This window comes from Ambystoma mexicanum, chromosome 13 (assembly GCF_040938575.1).
Source record: "Ambystoma mexicanum isolate Mex_15411 chromosome 13, UKY_AmexF1_1, whole genome shotgun sequence".
In the NCBI taxonomy this organism is placed as follows: Eukaryota; Metazoa; Chordata; class Amphibia; order Caudata; family Ambystomatidae; genus Ambystoma; species Ambystoma mexicanum.
In genome coordinates, this window is record NC_090938.1 from 649,365,474 (window position 1) to 649,381,339 (window position 15,866).

Consider the following 15,866-nt stretch of genomic DNA (forward strand, 5'->3'; position numbering starts at 1 on the left):
CATGCTCGTGTAAACAGCGTAGCACTCTCTACACAGCCAGGCCATCTAAAAAGTTACACTGTGCAATACTGAGCAGGATTAAGGCATAGACACATGGAGTCCTCTTTTCTTGTCTACTACCAATAATGCATGGCGGGAGAAACTGGAAACCAGCGTAGTGGGGCGTGCCGCTGATACTCCAGATAGGCGTGTGAGGATTTGAGTGATAAAAGTTCCAATTTAAGGATGGACAAGAAAAGCTTTGACTGTACAGGTCTAAGAAAGCAAGCACTATATAAAAGAAACGTACGAATCGCGTTTTTATAGATTTTTGGATTGCTGCATGAGTTGAGGGCTTCCCTGTGACCAAAAATTCTTTTGAAACTGGCATAGCTAAATCTAAAGGATAGCACCGTTTTTCTAGTTACTGTAATGAAAGCAATGTTTTCATTGTTCACATTTTGGCCAAAAAAGAATGATTGTGTGCATGAGATTTAAAGTGCAAATCTAGCTGGGAAGCAGGGTGGGGGCACCCAGGGGTTACAGGTAGAGTGTGGGTATAGCTGAGGCAGCGTAATGGGTTGAACCAGGGGTAATGGGTAGGGTGCAGGGATTGCAGAGCGGGAAGGGTTGAACCAGGGGTAATATGTAGGGTGTGGGGATAGCTGAGGGAGATGAGATGATATGAGGTGGGTTTAACTAGGGGTTACAGGTAGGGTGTGGGGATTGCAGAGCAGGATGGGTTGAACCAGGGGTAACGGGTAGGGTGCAGGGATAGCAGAGGCAGTTGGGATGGGTAGAACTGGGGGTTACAGGTAGGGTGCAGGGATAGTGGAGGCAGGTGGGCTGGGTTGGACCAGGAGTTAGAGGTACTGTGCAGGGATAGCTGAGGCATATGGGATGGCTTGAATCGGGGGGTAACAGGTAGGGTGTTGGGATAGCAGAGGCAGATGTGATGGGTTGATCGGGGGTAACAGGTAGGGTGTTGGGATTGCAGAGGCAGATGAGATGGGTTGAATCAGGGGTAACTGGTAGGCTGTTGGGATAGATATGATATGGCATTTATAACGCGCCTATACACAAGTGTTTCAAGCAGAGGCAGATGGGATGGGTTGAATCGGAGGTAACTGGTAGGGTGTTGGGATAGCAGAGGCAGATGGGATGGGTTGAATCGGGGGTAACTGGTAGGGTGTCGGGATAGCAGAGGCAGATCGGATGGGTTGAACCAGGGGTTGCAGGTAGGGTGCAGGGATAGCAGAGGCAGCAGGATGGGTTGAACCAGGGGTTGCAAGTAGGGTGCAGGGATAGCAGAGGCAGCTGGTCTGGGTTGAATCAGGGGTAACAGGTAGGGTGTTGGGATAGCAGAGGCAGATGTGATGTGTTGATCGGTGGTAACAGGTAGGGTATTGGGATAGATATGATAGGATATGATATGGCATTTATAACGCGCCTATACACAAGTTTCGAGGGGATTGTGTCCTCCGACGTATTCCACATCTATGACAGGTAATGTCCACAGCTGTGCTGCTTCAGAACATTTTGGCAGAGGGTGTCCTGTGTCGATGGCGTTGATCCGTTGTCCCTCGAGGGCCTGTGTCGAGGGTCGCCGTCACTGGATGTTATATATAGGACGCACAGCGCCCGTAGCCTCAGTTGCCAGGACTGTGGTTCGAAGATGTCCATCATGGACCCGCATGACATCTGCCTCTGGTGCCTAGGCGAAAACCACGCCACCGACGACTGCGAGGATTGCCAGTCCCTGACGTTTAAGGCCTTGCGGGAACGGAAGGGGAAATTGAAGGTAGGTAGGGTGTCTAAGCCCCGTAAATCGAAGTCCGCTGGGCTTTCGATCCGATGACTCGAGGGGCGACTCTCTGCGTCGGTGAAAATCCAGGGGGTTACGGTCTAGGAGTGGTTCCCACCATTCCTCTGCCTCGTCGAGGCATTCTAGGAAGCGCCGTCACCGGTCGCATTCCCCGTCCTCGTCGGAGGAGGACTCCTCGAGGCGGTTGACTTGTCCCACCAAGTCTTCGTCGCCGGCCGAATGGGATGCATTCCGCCAGCAGATGATAGCGATTTTCGAGTCACAAGGCACAGTTCAAAAGGAGCCGGTGGGGAACGGGCTCGGTCCACCAATCGCACGCCTTCGGGCTCGGGTGGTTGGCGCAATCATCGGGAGCTATCAAGGTCCCGCTCGGACAAGGGAGATCGTCATAGCTGTGCCAGGTCCAGGTCCCGCGCCCTGTCCGTCGAGGGACACTCTTGGGGGTCCGTACTCGAAGAAGTCTTCGATGCCGTCGGCACCTCGGTCGACATCGACGCTGAATCCTTCGGCTCCCTCGAGGCTGTTTGTGGAGGATTTGATGGAGGTGCCCCTGAGGGCTGTGGAACCTCCGAGGAAGGCTACCAGTAAGTCTGAGGCCTGTTTCTGAGCCTTTTTCTGTTCCTCCTCCTAGATTTGAGTTTTTCCAACCTTTACAGGATATTTCAGAGGTTGAGGAACTGTCTGATGAGGAGATGCCTGTGCCTCCTGATGTCCCTGATGACCTTTTGTCTGGGCATAGTCAGATGGAGGAACTCAGTCAGTCATTGCATGACGCTAGTGGCCTTGACACCTCTCCGGAGGTGGAGTTTGGCTGACCTGAGCCTGGGGCTCATGCGGATTCCTCCTATCAGCGTCTCATGTCAAGGGTGACAGAATACTTGGGGTGGTCTGCTCCACCTGTTGATTTTACTCAGGATGATTTGACAGACATCCTGGATCAAGGTCCACCCACTGACCCAGTGTTGCCGTTTCACATGGCTTTGCAAAGGAGGGTGGTGGCGGCTTGGACTGCCCCGGAGAGTCTCCCGGCAGTTAATAAGTCGCTTCCGAAGAAATACCGCCCATCCAGTAGTGACCCCTGCTACTTATCGACGCACCCTACTCCAGAGAGTTTGGTGGTGCAGGTGGCTACGGCCACCTCGAAGCAGGCTGCGTACCCTACCATCCCTCCTGATAGGGACGATAAGCGCTTTGATGGTTGGGCGAAGAAGGTATTTTCGGCTGGGGGTATGGTGTTGAAGTCGGCCAACTCCTCTTGTGCCTAAGCAAGATTTACACACACTCTGTGGAACTGTGCGTCTTTGGCGGCTGAGATATTCCCGAAGGGGAAGAAAGGGATGGTTTTCTAGCCCTCGTGCAAGACGGCAAAGGTGCCATGTGCGAATCCCTTCAGTCGGGTTTGGAAATGGCAAACTGTCTATGGCTGCGAGAACCGTGATATGCAGGTTTGCATGGTTGCGGAAGTCGGGGTTTGCTTCTGATGTGCAATCCTGTCTTCTGAACATGCCCTTTGATGGTGCTCATCTGTTTGGCAGCAAGGCTGACGAGAGCCTTGAGAGGTTGCAGACCTCCAAAGCTGCAGCGAAGTCTTTGAGCGCTGCAGTACGTCAACCTCTGCCTTTTCGTCCTAGGCGACAGCAATGGAGGGGAGGTTCCTTTCGGTACTACTCTTCCTTTGGTAGATCGAGAGGAGCTGCCAGTCAAAGCGGCCACCATAGGAATACCTGGGGTGGAAAGCAAGGTACTCGGGGGCCAAAGTAGCTCGAACAGTTGCCTCTTTGCCCTCAGGCACGGCCGCAGCCGCATCTGCTCAGTCATGAGGCCATGTCCCATGGTTCGCCGGTTGGGGGCAGACTTGCGCAGCATCTTGGAGAACGGCGTGCCATTACTTCGGATGTGTGGGTTCTGGAGATCATAGCCCACGGCTACTGTCTTCCCTTCCGGCAGAGGCCTCACGACAATACACCGGGGAAGCTCTCTTTGAAGCATCTGGATCCGCTCCTTGGCAGGAAATCCTATCCCTGCTGGAGAAAGGCACCATAGAATTGGTGCCTGTAGTGGAGAGGAACAAGGGATGGTATTCCAATTATTTTTTGATCCCGAAAAAAGACGGGGGTTTGAGACCCATCATGGACTTGCATTGGTTGAACAAGCTCCTCAGGAAGGACAAGTTCAAGATGGTCCTCCAGGCCCTGCAACTTCAGGATTGGTTGGTGTCTCTAGACCTCAAGGATGCTTACTTTCATGTGCCGATTCATCCCAAGCACAGGAAGTACCTGAGGTTCGCGGATGGCGACTCGCATTTTCAGTTTCATGTCCTGCTGTTAGGATTAACCTCCGCCCGAGGGTCCTCACCAAGCTGATGGTGGTGGTGGCAGCGTATCTCAAGAAAGGGGGGATTCGTGTCTACCCCTACCTGGACGATTGGTTGATCAGGGCACGCTCTCCCGAGCAAGCATTGGATCATCAGTCCGTCACCTGCCACTCCCTTCACAAGCTGGGCTTCTCCCTCAATTTAAAGAAGTCCCATTTGACACCTACCGAGCGGCTCCAATACATCGGAGCAGTGCTCGACACATCCCTGGGGCAGTCTTCGCCTCCCGAGGTGAGGGCTTAACACATTCTGCAGATGGTGGACAAGTTTCATCGTGCCCAGAGTCTCTCGGCGTTCGAATTCTTGAGGTTGCTCGTCCTCATGGCATCCTGCATTTTCCTGGTGCCATGGGCCAGGCTGCGGATGAGATCCCTGCAGTGGGCTCTCAAGATGCAGTGGTCGCAGTTCTTTGGCAGGATGTCGGATCCCGTTCAGATTCCGACCTCGGTCGCCCAGGATCTTCTATGGTAGGCCGACAAAGGCAATCTGATGAAGGGAGCACCATTTTGGCAACCATGGCCGGAGGTGACAATCGTGACTGACGCATCCCTCAAAGGTTGGGGCGCTCATGCCAACGAGTTAACAGCCAGCAGACGTTGGTCACCGTCTGAGTCCAGACTCCACATCAATCTGTTAGAGCTGAGGGCCGTCAGGCTAGCCATGAAGGCTTTTCTGCCGTCTGTGCGGGGGAAGAATGTCTTGATTATGATGGACAATACAGTGGCCATGCACTACCCCAGCAGAAAAGGGGGGGCAGGGTCACTCCCGTTGTGCAGGGAGGTGATGCAGCTCTGGTTGTGGGCCATCCAGCAGGAAATTTCGATCTCAGCAGTTCATCTGACCGGAGACGAAAACTCAGCGGTGGACGCTCTGAGCAGGCAGAACACGGTCTCTCTCGAGTGGGAGCTGGCTCAGGAAGTTCTTTTGGATATCTTCGCCCTTTGGGGAACCCCACAAGTGTCAACCGGAAGTGCAAGAGATTCTGCTCGCGGGAATTTCCCCCAAGAGGAGCCTTAGGGGATGCGTTCGTAGTGGAGTGGTCCTTCCCACTGCTGTATGCGTTTCCTCCAGTCCCTGTCATTCCGCAAGTGTTGCGGCGGTTACGGAGGTTCGGTTCCCGTATGATCCTTATTGCTCCGGCATGGGAAGGGAGAGCATGGTACCCGGACCTTCTAGACATGTCCATCTGCCCGCCACGCCGTCTTCCCTACCGAGACGATCTGCTCTCACGGGAGGGAGGTCGGGTTCTCCATCCAGAGGTCTAGTCTCTCAGCCTTCATGCTTGGTATCTGAAAGGTTGAGATATAAGGATTGGGAACTCCCGAAGACGTGATGAAGGTGTTGCTTTCGGCCAGAAGGCCCGCAACGAAATCCCTGTACCGTTGCCGTTGGAGAAAGTTCTGTGACTGGTGCAGGGTACAGAATGTGGATCCTTTCCAATGTTCCATTCCTTTGGTTTTGTCTTTTTTGCTTTCTTTAGCCCTCAAGGGCCTGCAAGTAGGTACCGTTAAGGGTTACCTTGCTGCGCTGTCCTTATTTAAGCTCTCGTCTGAGGAATGTTTTTATTTTAAGATTCCTTTGATTTCCCAGTTTCTGAAAGGGCTAACTAATGTGTTTCCACTGTCTCCTTTCCAGGTGTCCCGGGATGGGATTTGATTTTGGTTTTAAAGTTCCTAATACAAGCTCCGTTTGAGCCCTTAACATTCTTGTCCGTTGCGACTGTTGTCCTTTTAAAACTGTGTTTTTATTTGCGGTTACTTCTGCACGCAGACTGAGTGAATTGCAGGCACTTTCCGCCAAGCCACTCTTTACTGTTTTCCATAAGGACAGGGTTGTCCTGCGGGTACGGCCTTCTTTTCTTCCGAAGGTTGTATCGGAATTCCATTTGAGCCAGAAGGTGATTCTTCCAGCGTTTTGTCCTCCTCCACATCCCGGTAAGGAAGAGGAGAGGCTCCATAGGTTGGATCCTGGGAGAGTTTTGAGTTTCTATCTCTGACGGATGTCCCGGGTCAGAGTGGACGATCAGCTCTTTGTTGGTTATGCTGGAAGGCGCTTGGGTCAGGCTGTTTCCAAACAGACCTTGTCCAGATGGATCGTTTTGACGATCTGAGTGTTACTGTTTGGCGGGAAAGGACCCTCCAGCCTCCAGTAGGCTTACTGGATCACTACTAGGGGTGTGGCTGCCTCCACTGCTCTACAGAGGGGCGTTCCTATTCACAATATTTGTGAAGCAGCTACATGGGCCTCTGTCATACTTTTGTGAGACACTATTCCTTGGACTCCATCCATGGGCAGGATTTGGCCTTTGGTAAGGCAGTCCTCTATTCAGCCATTTGATTGGGCATTCTAAAATTCTAAAATTGTAAATTATTTTCCTACCTCCCATAAATTGGTACTGCTTTAGGAGTCTGTCATAGATGTGGAACACGTCGGAGGACACAATCCCCTCGAAGAACAAGCTACTTACCATATCTTTCAATGGGATGTTCCTCCGACGTATTCCACATCGCCCTCCCAGCCTACCCACCTACTGAATTTTCTAGCAGCTTACGTTTCCGCAAGGCTTTCTGCAGTCATACTGGCAGGAGATTGGTGCCACACGTTCTGGGAAAAAAAAAACTATAACTGAGTCTACAGGAGCCGTGCGTCCTATATATAACATCCGGTGATGTCGACCCTCGACGGAGGCCCTCGAGGGACAACGGATCAACGCCATTGATGCAGGATGCCCTCTGCTGAAAATTTTCCGAAGCAGCACATCTGTGGACATTACCTGTCATAGATGTGGAATACATCGGAGGAACATCCCTTCGAAAGAACATTGCCAGATATGGTAACTTGTTTGTTTCAAGCAAAGGCAGATGGGATGAGTTGAATTAGGGTAACAGTTATGGTGTTGGGATAGCAGAGGCAGATGGGATGGGTTGAATCGGGGGTAACTGGTGGGTTGTTGGGATAGCAGAGGCAGATGGGAACGGTTGAACCAGGGGTTGCAGGTAGGGTGCAAGATCAGCATAGGCAGCTACATGGGTTGAACCAGGGGTTGCAGGCTGGGTGCAGGGACAGCAGAGGCAGATGGGATGGGTTGAACCAGGGGTTGCATGTAGGGTGCAGGGACAGCAGAGGCAGATGGGATGGGTTGAACCAGGGGTTGCAGGTAGGGTGCAGGGACAGCAGAGGCAGATAGGATGGGTTGAACCAGGTCGTTGCAGGTAGGGTGCTGGTATAGCATAGGCAGCTAGATGGGTTGAACCAGGGGTTGCAGGTTGGGTGCAGGGACAGCAGAGGCAGATGGGATGGGTTGAACCAGGGGTTGCAGGTAGGGTGCAGGGACAGCAGAGGCAGATGGGATGGGTTGAACCAGGGGTTGCAGGTTGGGTGCAGGGACAGCAGAGGCAGATGGGATGGGTTGAACCAGGGGTTGCATGTAGGGTGCAGGGACAGCAGAGGCAGATGGGATGGGTTGAACCAGGGGTTGCATGTAGGGTGCAGGGACAGCAGAGGCAGATGGGATGGGTTGAACCAGGGGTTGCAGGTTGGGTGCAGGAACAGCAGAGGCAGATGGGATGGGTTGAACCAGGGGTTGCATGTAGGGTGCAGGGACAGCAGAGGCAGATAGGATGGGTTGAACCAGGGGTTGCAGGTAGGGTGCTGGTATAGCATAGGCAGCTAAATGGGTTGACCCAGGGGGTTGCAGGTTGGGCGCAGGGACAGCAGAGGCAGATGGGATGGGTTGAACCAGGGGTTGCAGGTTGGGCGCAGGGACAGCAGAGGCAGATGGGATGGGTTGAACCAGGGGTTGCAGGTAGGGTGCAGGGATAGCAGGGGCAGCTGGTTTGGGTTGAATTACTTTCTCCTTTTTAGTTTGCACTTTTGCAAGAACTATATACAGAGCTCGTGGCCAAAGCCATGAATGGGAAGGGCCTCCAGTCCTTTTCCATTTGGATTCTGGGTCATATAGTGGTTTTCTTTCCCACTTAAAATAAAGGAAAATTAAAAGTCCCAGAATTTCAAGCAGAGCTAGGACTGGGTGGCCTTCTCAAGCATGGCCACGGGAAACTTGAGAGCTCTGTATACACTGCTAATTGTGTACCAATGTTTTAGTGGAAATCCCAGTTGTTTTTACCAAAGGTTAATATGAAACATTTGCCTCCAGTAGTCCCAAATAGATGATAAAAAAGTCAATCTGCCGTCCCTGTCGGTGGGTAAGGGATATGTGGATGGCCTGCTATTCGTTAGTACTGTATGTAGCTCAGGGTAATTTTCCATGGAGAGAGAGAGCGCTCATTGAAGAAAAGGTTAGAGACCACTGATTTACAATAATGTTGCTTTTCCTCTTCTCCCCCTCTGACGCAGGCGCTGAGGCGGGAGACACGTACTGGGCTCAAGACGGCTCTGACGATAGCCACAGCCTTCACAATGCCCTTTCCATGGTGTCTGACGACGTGTCCTTCACTTCAGACTTCCAAGATGACGGTGAGTGCCCTGGCCTTCATGTCGCGCGTAGACCCGCAGGATGTTTAGTTATTCTTTTGGAACCTTCCAGGGAACACGCGGGTGGACGGCGTTCGCCCGCTTATTTCAGAAGGCAGTTGCCGTCCCCCTGTGATTGCAAGGGTTAAAAAAAAAAACATTGCTGCAACCTCTGCAGTGCTGCACCCTGGATTCGAAACCATGTCGCTGAGATGCGGGGCCAGGCACGGGACCACACCCACGTCTCCGTTTCATTTTGACATTCTACTATTCAGGGTATGTTTTGTTACAGATTCTTGGACTTAAAGATGTGCACCTTTTTATACTTGGCCATCAGAGTTATAGAAAATCTTTTCGCTTGCCAAATGCTTATTTGTCCTCTGCACTTTCTTCAATTAGGATCCGCAAATGGGATGAAATGTGAATCTTTTCATTTCCAGTGACGTCACTTGTACGTCAGAGAGCTCCATTAAAGAAAAATGTTTTGAGACGTATGCCCTGGGACCTCCATACTGGGAGATTATTTGTGTGTCGGTGCGTCTCTGTGCCAGGGATTTGTTTTATAGCCCTTTTGTAGGGAGAGAGTTCTAGGTTACCAGGGTTGTTTTTTTAAAAGATGGTGAGTGTGGCCGAAACGCTACTCCAGAGGGTGGAGGCATTGAGACAGTGCTCCCATCTCTTTGAGCCATGTGCGTAGTCGCTGGTGCGCCGAGGCTCAGTAGAGGGACTGGCCTGGGAGGTCTTGTCCTCACCTTTGTGGTCTCTTCGTGCAGTGGAGGGCAGTTCCCTGCCTTTTGGGCTTTTGTGGTTGCACGTTGTGGCCCAGACTGACGGCCAGGGCAGATTTGTTCGTGCTGGAGCGGTATAGTCTGGTTTTGAACAGGTCGCTCTCTGGCCCTTTTTGTAGGTACTTGTTGCTAGCACGGCTTCTGCACAGAGCCTTGACGCTGCCTAGATTTGCACCAGTAAATGCACTGCTCGCTGATATTGGTCCAGGGCAGGGTTGTGGAACTCCAGGCTTCGAGGGCTGGAACCGTGATGGATTTTTAGGACACCCCTCATTAATATCCAAGAGATGAGATAAATTTGCATACAAAGATTCAAATGTATACACCTTTTTTTCTCATGAATTTGAATGAGGGATATCCTGGAAACCTGTCCGGATTCCGGCCCTTGGGGCATGGAGTTGGGGACAACTCTGGTCTAGGGTCATGTGGGGACAGGTTTTCCCAAGCAGTCTAATCTAGGAGAAAGCTACCCTGGTCCGGGGACTGCCCTGGGAGCGCATAATGCAGTCCTGGCTACTGGACCCCTAGGTTTGGCGGGGCGGCTGGCTGCTGAGCGGAGCCTGTGTTGATGCCCAGTTATTGTGCCATTAAGTTTCGCTGCCTTTCTTGCCGTTTTACCCTGCTCTCCTTCCCCGAGATTCAGTCGTTGGACATGTAAAAGGGATGGACTGAAATCTTGAGGTAACACCACTTGGACACTGGGAACTCCCCTGGGTGTACCCCTCCCATCTATTCCAGAAGATGATCCACGGGGACAGGGTCACACCTCCTGCACAGGAAGGCGAGCCAGCTCGATGCCTGCCACCCAGAGATTCCATTGCAGAATAATCACCGCACACATGTCTCAGTGCAGGATATGAATTGGCAAGAAATTAGCTGCAACACATCTTTAAAAAACGGGTGCAGATCGTACGTTTGGGAAAGGGATTCAATATTTACGGGAGAGGGCTGGTGTTGGGAGGCAAAGGAGGTCTGGGGCGGTTTCCCGCAGCTTTTTCCTGCTGCAATGAATTTAAAGTACGATGAAAATTAAAATTAAAAACAAAATTGGGAATTTAAAAAAATCAAGTGTAAAAACACATGGAACCAGGTGGTCTAGTCGAAGAAATTTAGGTTCAGGGCGTCGGCACTTTCTGTACGTGTACTGTGCGTGAATTGAACTCCCTGGGGGCCACCACAGGTCTGGGGCGGGAGCACTGAGCTGCACTGTTCGTGCTCTGCAAAGCGTGGTCTGGTCCCTTCCATGGGTGCCTGACGCACCTGCGTCCTCCTGGGCTCTGTCATGGAGGCTGCTGGTCTGCACACGAAGTATTGGTGCAAAGTCACGTGCTAAGTGTCCTCGGACGATTCCTTTTGGCAGGATCGTTGACTGGGGCAGTTTTTGGTGTTCTCTGGGATGGAAGTTTGACTAGTGTGTGTCCTGAGTGTGCTGGCGTTTTCACCCGTTAATCTGCTGTTAGCCCTGGTGTCAGGGATTGTTGGGCAGGTGGTGTGTATGCCCATTACAAGGGTGTGCATGTGAGGTTCTTTGACTTCTCCTCACGTAGGCTCAGGCTGACTGATGGCTGATGTAGGATGCCTGATGCACACCACGCTCCTCTGCATCCAGCATGTGTGGCTGACCCCCTAGCCCCTGAGAGTTGACCACCTGACGGGGAGGAAGCACATGGGAACCCCAAGTGGGTGGATTATCTGCAGTGCCACCATATATAAGGACATCTATAAGGAAGCAGGTATCTTTGAATGGGAAACCAAGTTGTAACATCAATAGAAGGGTCCCAAGTGCAGCCTGCATCCCAGCCACTGCACACCGCAGCACCGCGCAGCACGCGCCTTAGGAGTATGGCTGCCACTGGATCCCTGAAGCCTGCGCACCCACCAAACACTAATGCCAGGCTGCATCTACTCCAGCAGTTGTAATTTTGGACCAAGCACATCGCATTGGCAGACGGATTCTCCTGGCAAGCAGTTCTCTAGCAGCACAGTGTCTGTACAGGGTCCCATCCTGCCCCTTCTACCTAGAAATGTCCACTTTTACCCGAGGAGCACTGAGCTGAAGAGCAGGGACATCCAAACACCCTGCTTTGCAATATGTGCATGGCGGGAAAGAGCTTGGAAGCGGTTGCAGTGAGCGTGTGGCGCTCGACAGAGCACTACAAAAATAGTTCTACGCCTGTCTGTACACTTCTCCTCTTTAACCATTGGGGAGAGGAGATTCTAATGCAGCCCCATCCGAATGCAAACCTGATCCCGTCAGATTACACACATGCTAAGGCAAACATGACAGAGGGCGCAGCTGGGCGGGTCATGGAGGCAGAACCTAGAGTGGGCAGAGTTGCACAATGATTAACTCTAGGGACAAATGCTTCATTTCCTTTTAAAGTTGTTTTTTTCATCGCCAGATTTTGCTGTCAATGGTGGTGATATTGAATGATGAAGCCTGAACCTAGTGTTCAAGCAATGGGCAATAACATGGGAAATGGGAAGGGGCATTACAGGTTGTGATAATATCACGCGATATTCCTAAAGCATCAGAGCCATTTTGTGCATGTCCCTGGTGTTCTTACCCAGTGGAGTAACTTTGCTGGAAATGTTGGGGGGGGGGGGGAGACATGGCATCTGAAGAAAAGGTGCCCCAGTCAAATGAATGGGGACAAAATGGTGTGCCATGAACGTTGAGAGCATAAACACCCCTGTCCCCCCTAAAATTACGCTCTTGTTCTTACCCCACGCACTTGAAATGCCATTGAACACCACAGACTGAGTTCACCTTTTAATCTCAAAACATATCGGGGTTTACCTTTTGCGGGTGCTGCTTGTGGCAGTTGAAAGACCCCTTAACTCCAACCCACCACCTCCATATCTCCTCCAGCTCCACAGGGCCCTGCTGCAGGGCAGTGAATGGAAATGGAACGGGAATAAGGTCAAGATAGTGAAGGAGAAGGGTCAGCTGACATGGACACTGATGGGACAGGCTAGTGAAGAGTAGAGGAGGGCAGAAGCGTGAGAGAAGGCAGGAGATGAGGTGATTTAAGGCAGCCAGGTGAAGGTGAAAGGGTGCAGAGAATGATTGAGGGAAGGAGGACGAGGCAATAGTTAATGAGGCACAAGAGTGAGGAGAAATGCAGGGCAAAAACGATGAAATGGAGATCAGGGGTTTTAGGAGTGTAAGGAGAATGGGGAATAATGGAGGTCTAAAGATCCAGGGAAAAATTAAGGAAGGGCAGGAGAAAGGAAGAGAAGGGAGGCAGGTGAGTGAGGAATGGGGAGTGGAAGTGTAGCGATGGAAAGGCAAATGGTGTGTGACGTTAGTAAGCAAGGGAGGGAAAATTGAGTGAAGGAAGGCAGATGCGAGTATTCGAATAGCAGCAAAATGAGCAAGAGCGGGATCCTCGTCTTGAGCCTGAAATTCTCAAGTTCCGGAAACACCTCAAGACCTTCCTCTTCTCCTCTTCCTTCTCTCTCACCCTACCCTGCTAACCTAGCTCTCTGCTCTTCCTCCCTCCCTCCATTGACTGGCCACCTGGTGTACCTCAGCGTCTCACAGGGGTTCCATGTCTTAAAATCGCAGCAAAAATGGCAGTGGTTTTTTGCGCCACAATCATGTAATGGAAGCGGAGGACACCCCTGCAACCTCCGCAACCCCCGCTCCCCTTAAATCGTATAATGGGGGAAACCTTTACCGGGTCAAACCACAGCATTTTTGCTGCGATTATTTTTACCGGCAACATTTTTGCAGCGATTTTATTACCTGATACCCTCCCAGGTCCCGGGCACCCCTGCCAGTCCTTCTGCACTTGCCGCAAGGCCCTGCACATCACTGCACTTGTAATAAAACCTTGAGAGCTTCTCTCCGCTCTTCTCCAGTCTCTACTGACTGGGTGTACCGGGTCCCCTGCCCCTCCCTTTCCCTCGCACACTTGCGTGATCTGTATACAGCCCTGCTTAAATGTATCATATTCACTTAATCTGCCTGTGCAGACCGTTATTGTCTCAGAAATTCAAGGACTCTGAGCGACTGTTGTTTTTCCCTGTGTTCCTTCCCTCCTTGAGCACTTTGAAACACTTGCCTATGTATAGGCGCTATATAAATTAACATTACCATACCATTAACATTACCATCGTTATGACAAAGAACCGTTGGCAGGAATAAATAATAATAATAATTCGGCATTTATATAGCGCTACGAACCCTCAGGTATCTGAGCGCTGCTTATTACCCACGGTGTGTGGTGCTCATTTATCGACCTCGGAAGGATGAAACGCTGAGTTTGGCGCTGCCGGGATTCGAACCTGCGTCAGCAGGCTCTGCACCGATGTCAAAGCGAGCGCTCTACTCGCTGTGCCACTTGACCGGCTTGAATGGAGAAAGAAAGAGGCAGAAGAATTAAGGGAATTACAAAAGTACAGGGGATGACGTAGTGTTCAAAAGGCAGAAAAGAGTAGGATAGTAGAGAGGAAATTGCTGGTAAGGAAAAAAGGGGGCAAAAAGAATGCTGTTTTGGAGAAAAAGCAAGCAGGATGGTAAGGAGGAAAAGGGGAGCATATTTGAGATGTGAGGTGAACAGGTGCTTGCCCTAGCTGCCCACCTATACGCAGTCACAGCCGCAATAGATAAATAAACAGGTAACAATTCAAATGGTTGCATTGAAATGGGCCAAAAAGATCCACATGGTGGATGGAAATCCCCTTTGTGCAAGTTCTCAGTGTTCTCCTTATACCAAGTTGGCAGCTAAACAAGCCCAGATGAAACCCAAGGTCGGGGAACGGGACTGGGTGTGTCTGTAGGGTGGCAAACCAACCCACATTTTGCGGGACTGCCCCATTTTCATGGGCCATGTCTTGTGTCTCCCACAGCCAACTTGGGACAGGAATACAACCTGGCTTCTCTCTTCTGAAGCAGGATCACTATCCAAAGTCTTCCCAACTAACACTTTTTGTGACAGTAATAAGTGCAGGGAAGCACAGAACCTTTCCCACTGTCCCAACCTTCCCCACCCACCAACCTCAGGCTCTGCCTTGTGTCAACCTCCTTTCAATAAACCGATTAGAGATTGAAGGCCCAGACAGGGGCACCTGGGTAATGATGGTTGTCCCTTAGAAGGTGCAATGGGGAACACGAGTGATGGGGGGGGGGGAAACAACGCTGCATGCTGTGTATAATAATGGCTCAAGAAGATTCTCTTGTATTGCATTCTCTTTCACTGTTAATACTAAATTATATTGTTTTTAGGTCCATATTCCTTTGCAGGCTGCTATTGAAATCGTGCATTGTGGGTGGTGAAACTAAAGCTATACATGTCTTTTTGGTTGACCCATTTCTATAACAATGTATATGTTAGGCTGATTTCTTATTTGTGACTTATCACTGGGAAGATATGTAGTCAAGGGCTCAAATCACAGCCTGGGTGAAAATACTGATTTCACCACTTTTACGCAAAATGTTTGATCCTGGGCAAATCATGTAATCTCACTGTGATTGACATTGTGTGTCGCTGGAGTGATTTAGTTTGCAATTTTTCCCCTAAAGAAAATCCCTCATGGTTTACTAAACTATTAGGTTGTTGCATATTAATAATAGTGAATATTTATATATTGCACAGCACATTATTCTCTTGGTTTGCACGTGAAAACGTTTTTGAAATGTCTTTTCCATTGGTGTCCTAGTGTATTGTGCAAATAAGGGCTCTGCATATCTTTTGCTGGACAGGCCCAGTAGACAAATTAGAACATATCACTGCCTTTTGTGCGTAACAGTCCCACAGTGTTGTGATTTTGTTGTTCTGTGTATATGTTAAAGAACCGTGAGGAAGAGGGGGGGCAGCAGCTGTCCCTATTTTGACGACTACACAGCAACATATTTATTTCTATCATGGCATTAAATGTAAACCTTGCCTTATGTGCATTTTACAGACGGCCCTTTGCTGGCTGCTGTCACTTTAACTGAAGACTTTAAATTGGCACTTTGCCGCTGGTTACAGACCGCTTTGATAGCACCCAACAGTGTTATCACAAAAGTGGCTTTTACTCTGGTTTCATCTGTGTTAGCACCTTGCTGACAGTGCAATTACTAACTTTGCAGTGGCAGTTTAGTGTTTCATCTTTTTCTGGCTGCCTGCCCCATGAGATTAAAGAGCGTTCCTTTGTATCCATTCTTAATTAAGCAACCCAGGGTTGCCACTGACTGTGTCCATCCCCCCACTCACAACCTGTAGACAAAGGGGCCCAATTGCATTGAAATGGGCCCCCACAAGCTCTGACAAATGTTTAGCTGGGCCCTGTGAGCGAGCTCTAAAACTGTTAGTCTGCTGTGCCTGACTGCCAGCAAGGGGAGATGAGGGTGTGTGTGTTGTGGCTGATGTGATGAGATTGGGGATGTGTCGGACCAGGACACTGCAGGGCCCACTCGCCCTTTTCCTATCATCCA

General features: G+C 50.7%; 1 protein-coding gene across 2 annotated transcripts in view; it reads left to right on the top strand.

Moving 5' to 3' along the window:
* SKAP1 (src kinase associated phosphoprotein 1) overlaps positions 1-15,866 on the top strand; it is a 2,196,308-nt gene that overhangs the window by 884,595 nt on the left and 1,295,847 nt on the right. For both annotated transcript variants that reach the window (XM_069634617.1, XM_069634618.1), the window contains exon 4: positions 8,535-8,654. In XM_069634617.1, the coding sequence (XP_069490718.1) occupies positions 8,535-8,654 (120 nt within the window). The remainder of the gene's footprint in view (positions 1-8,534; positions 8,655-15,866) is intronic.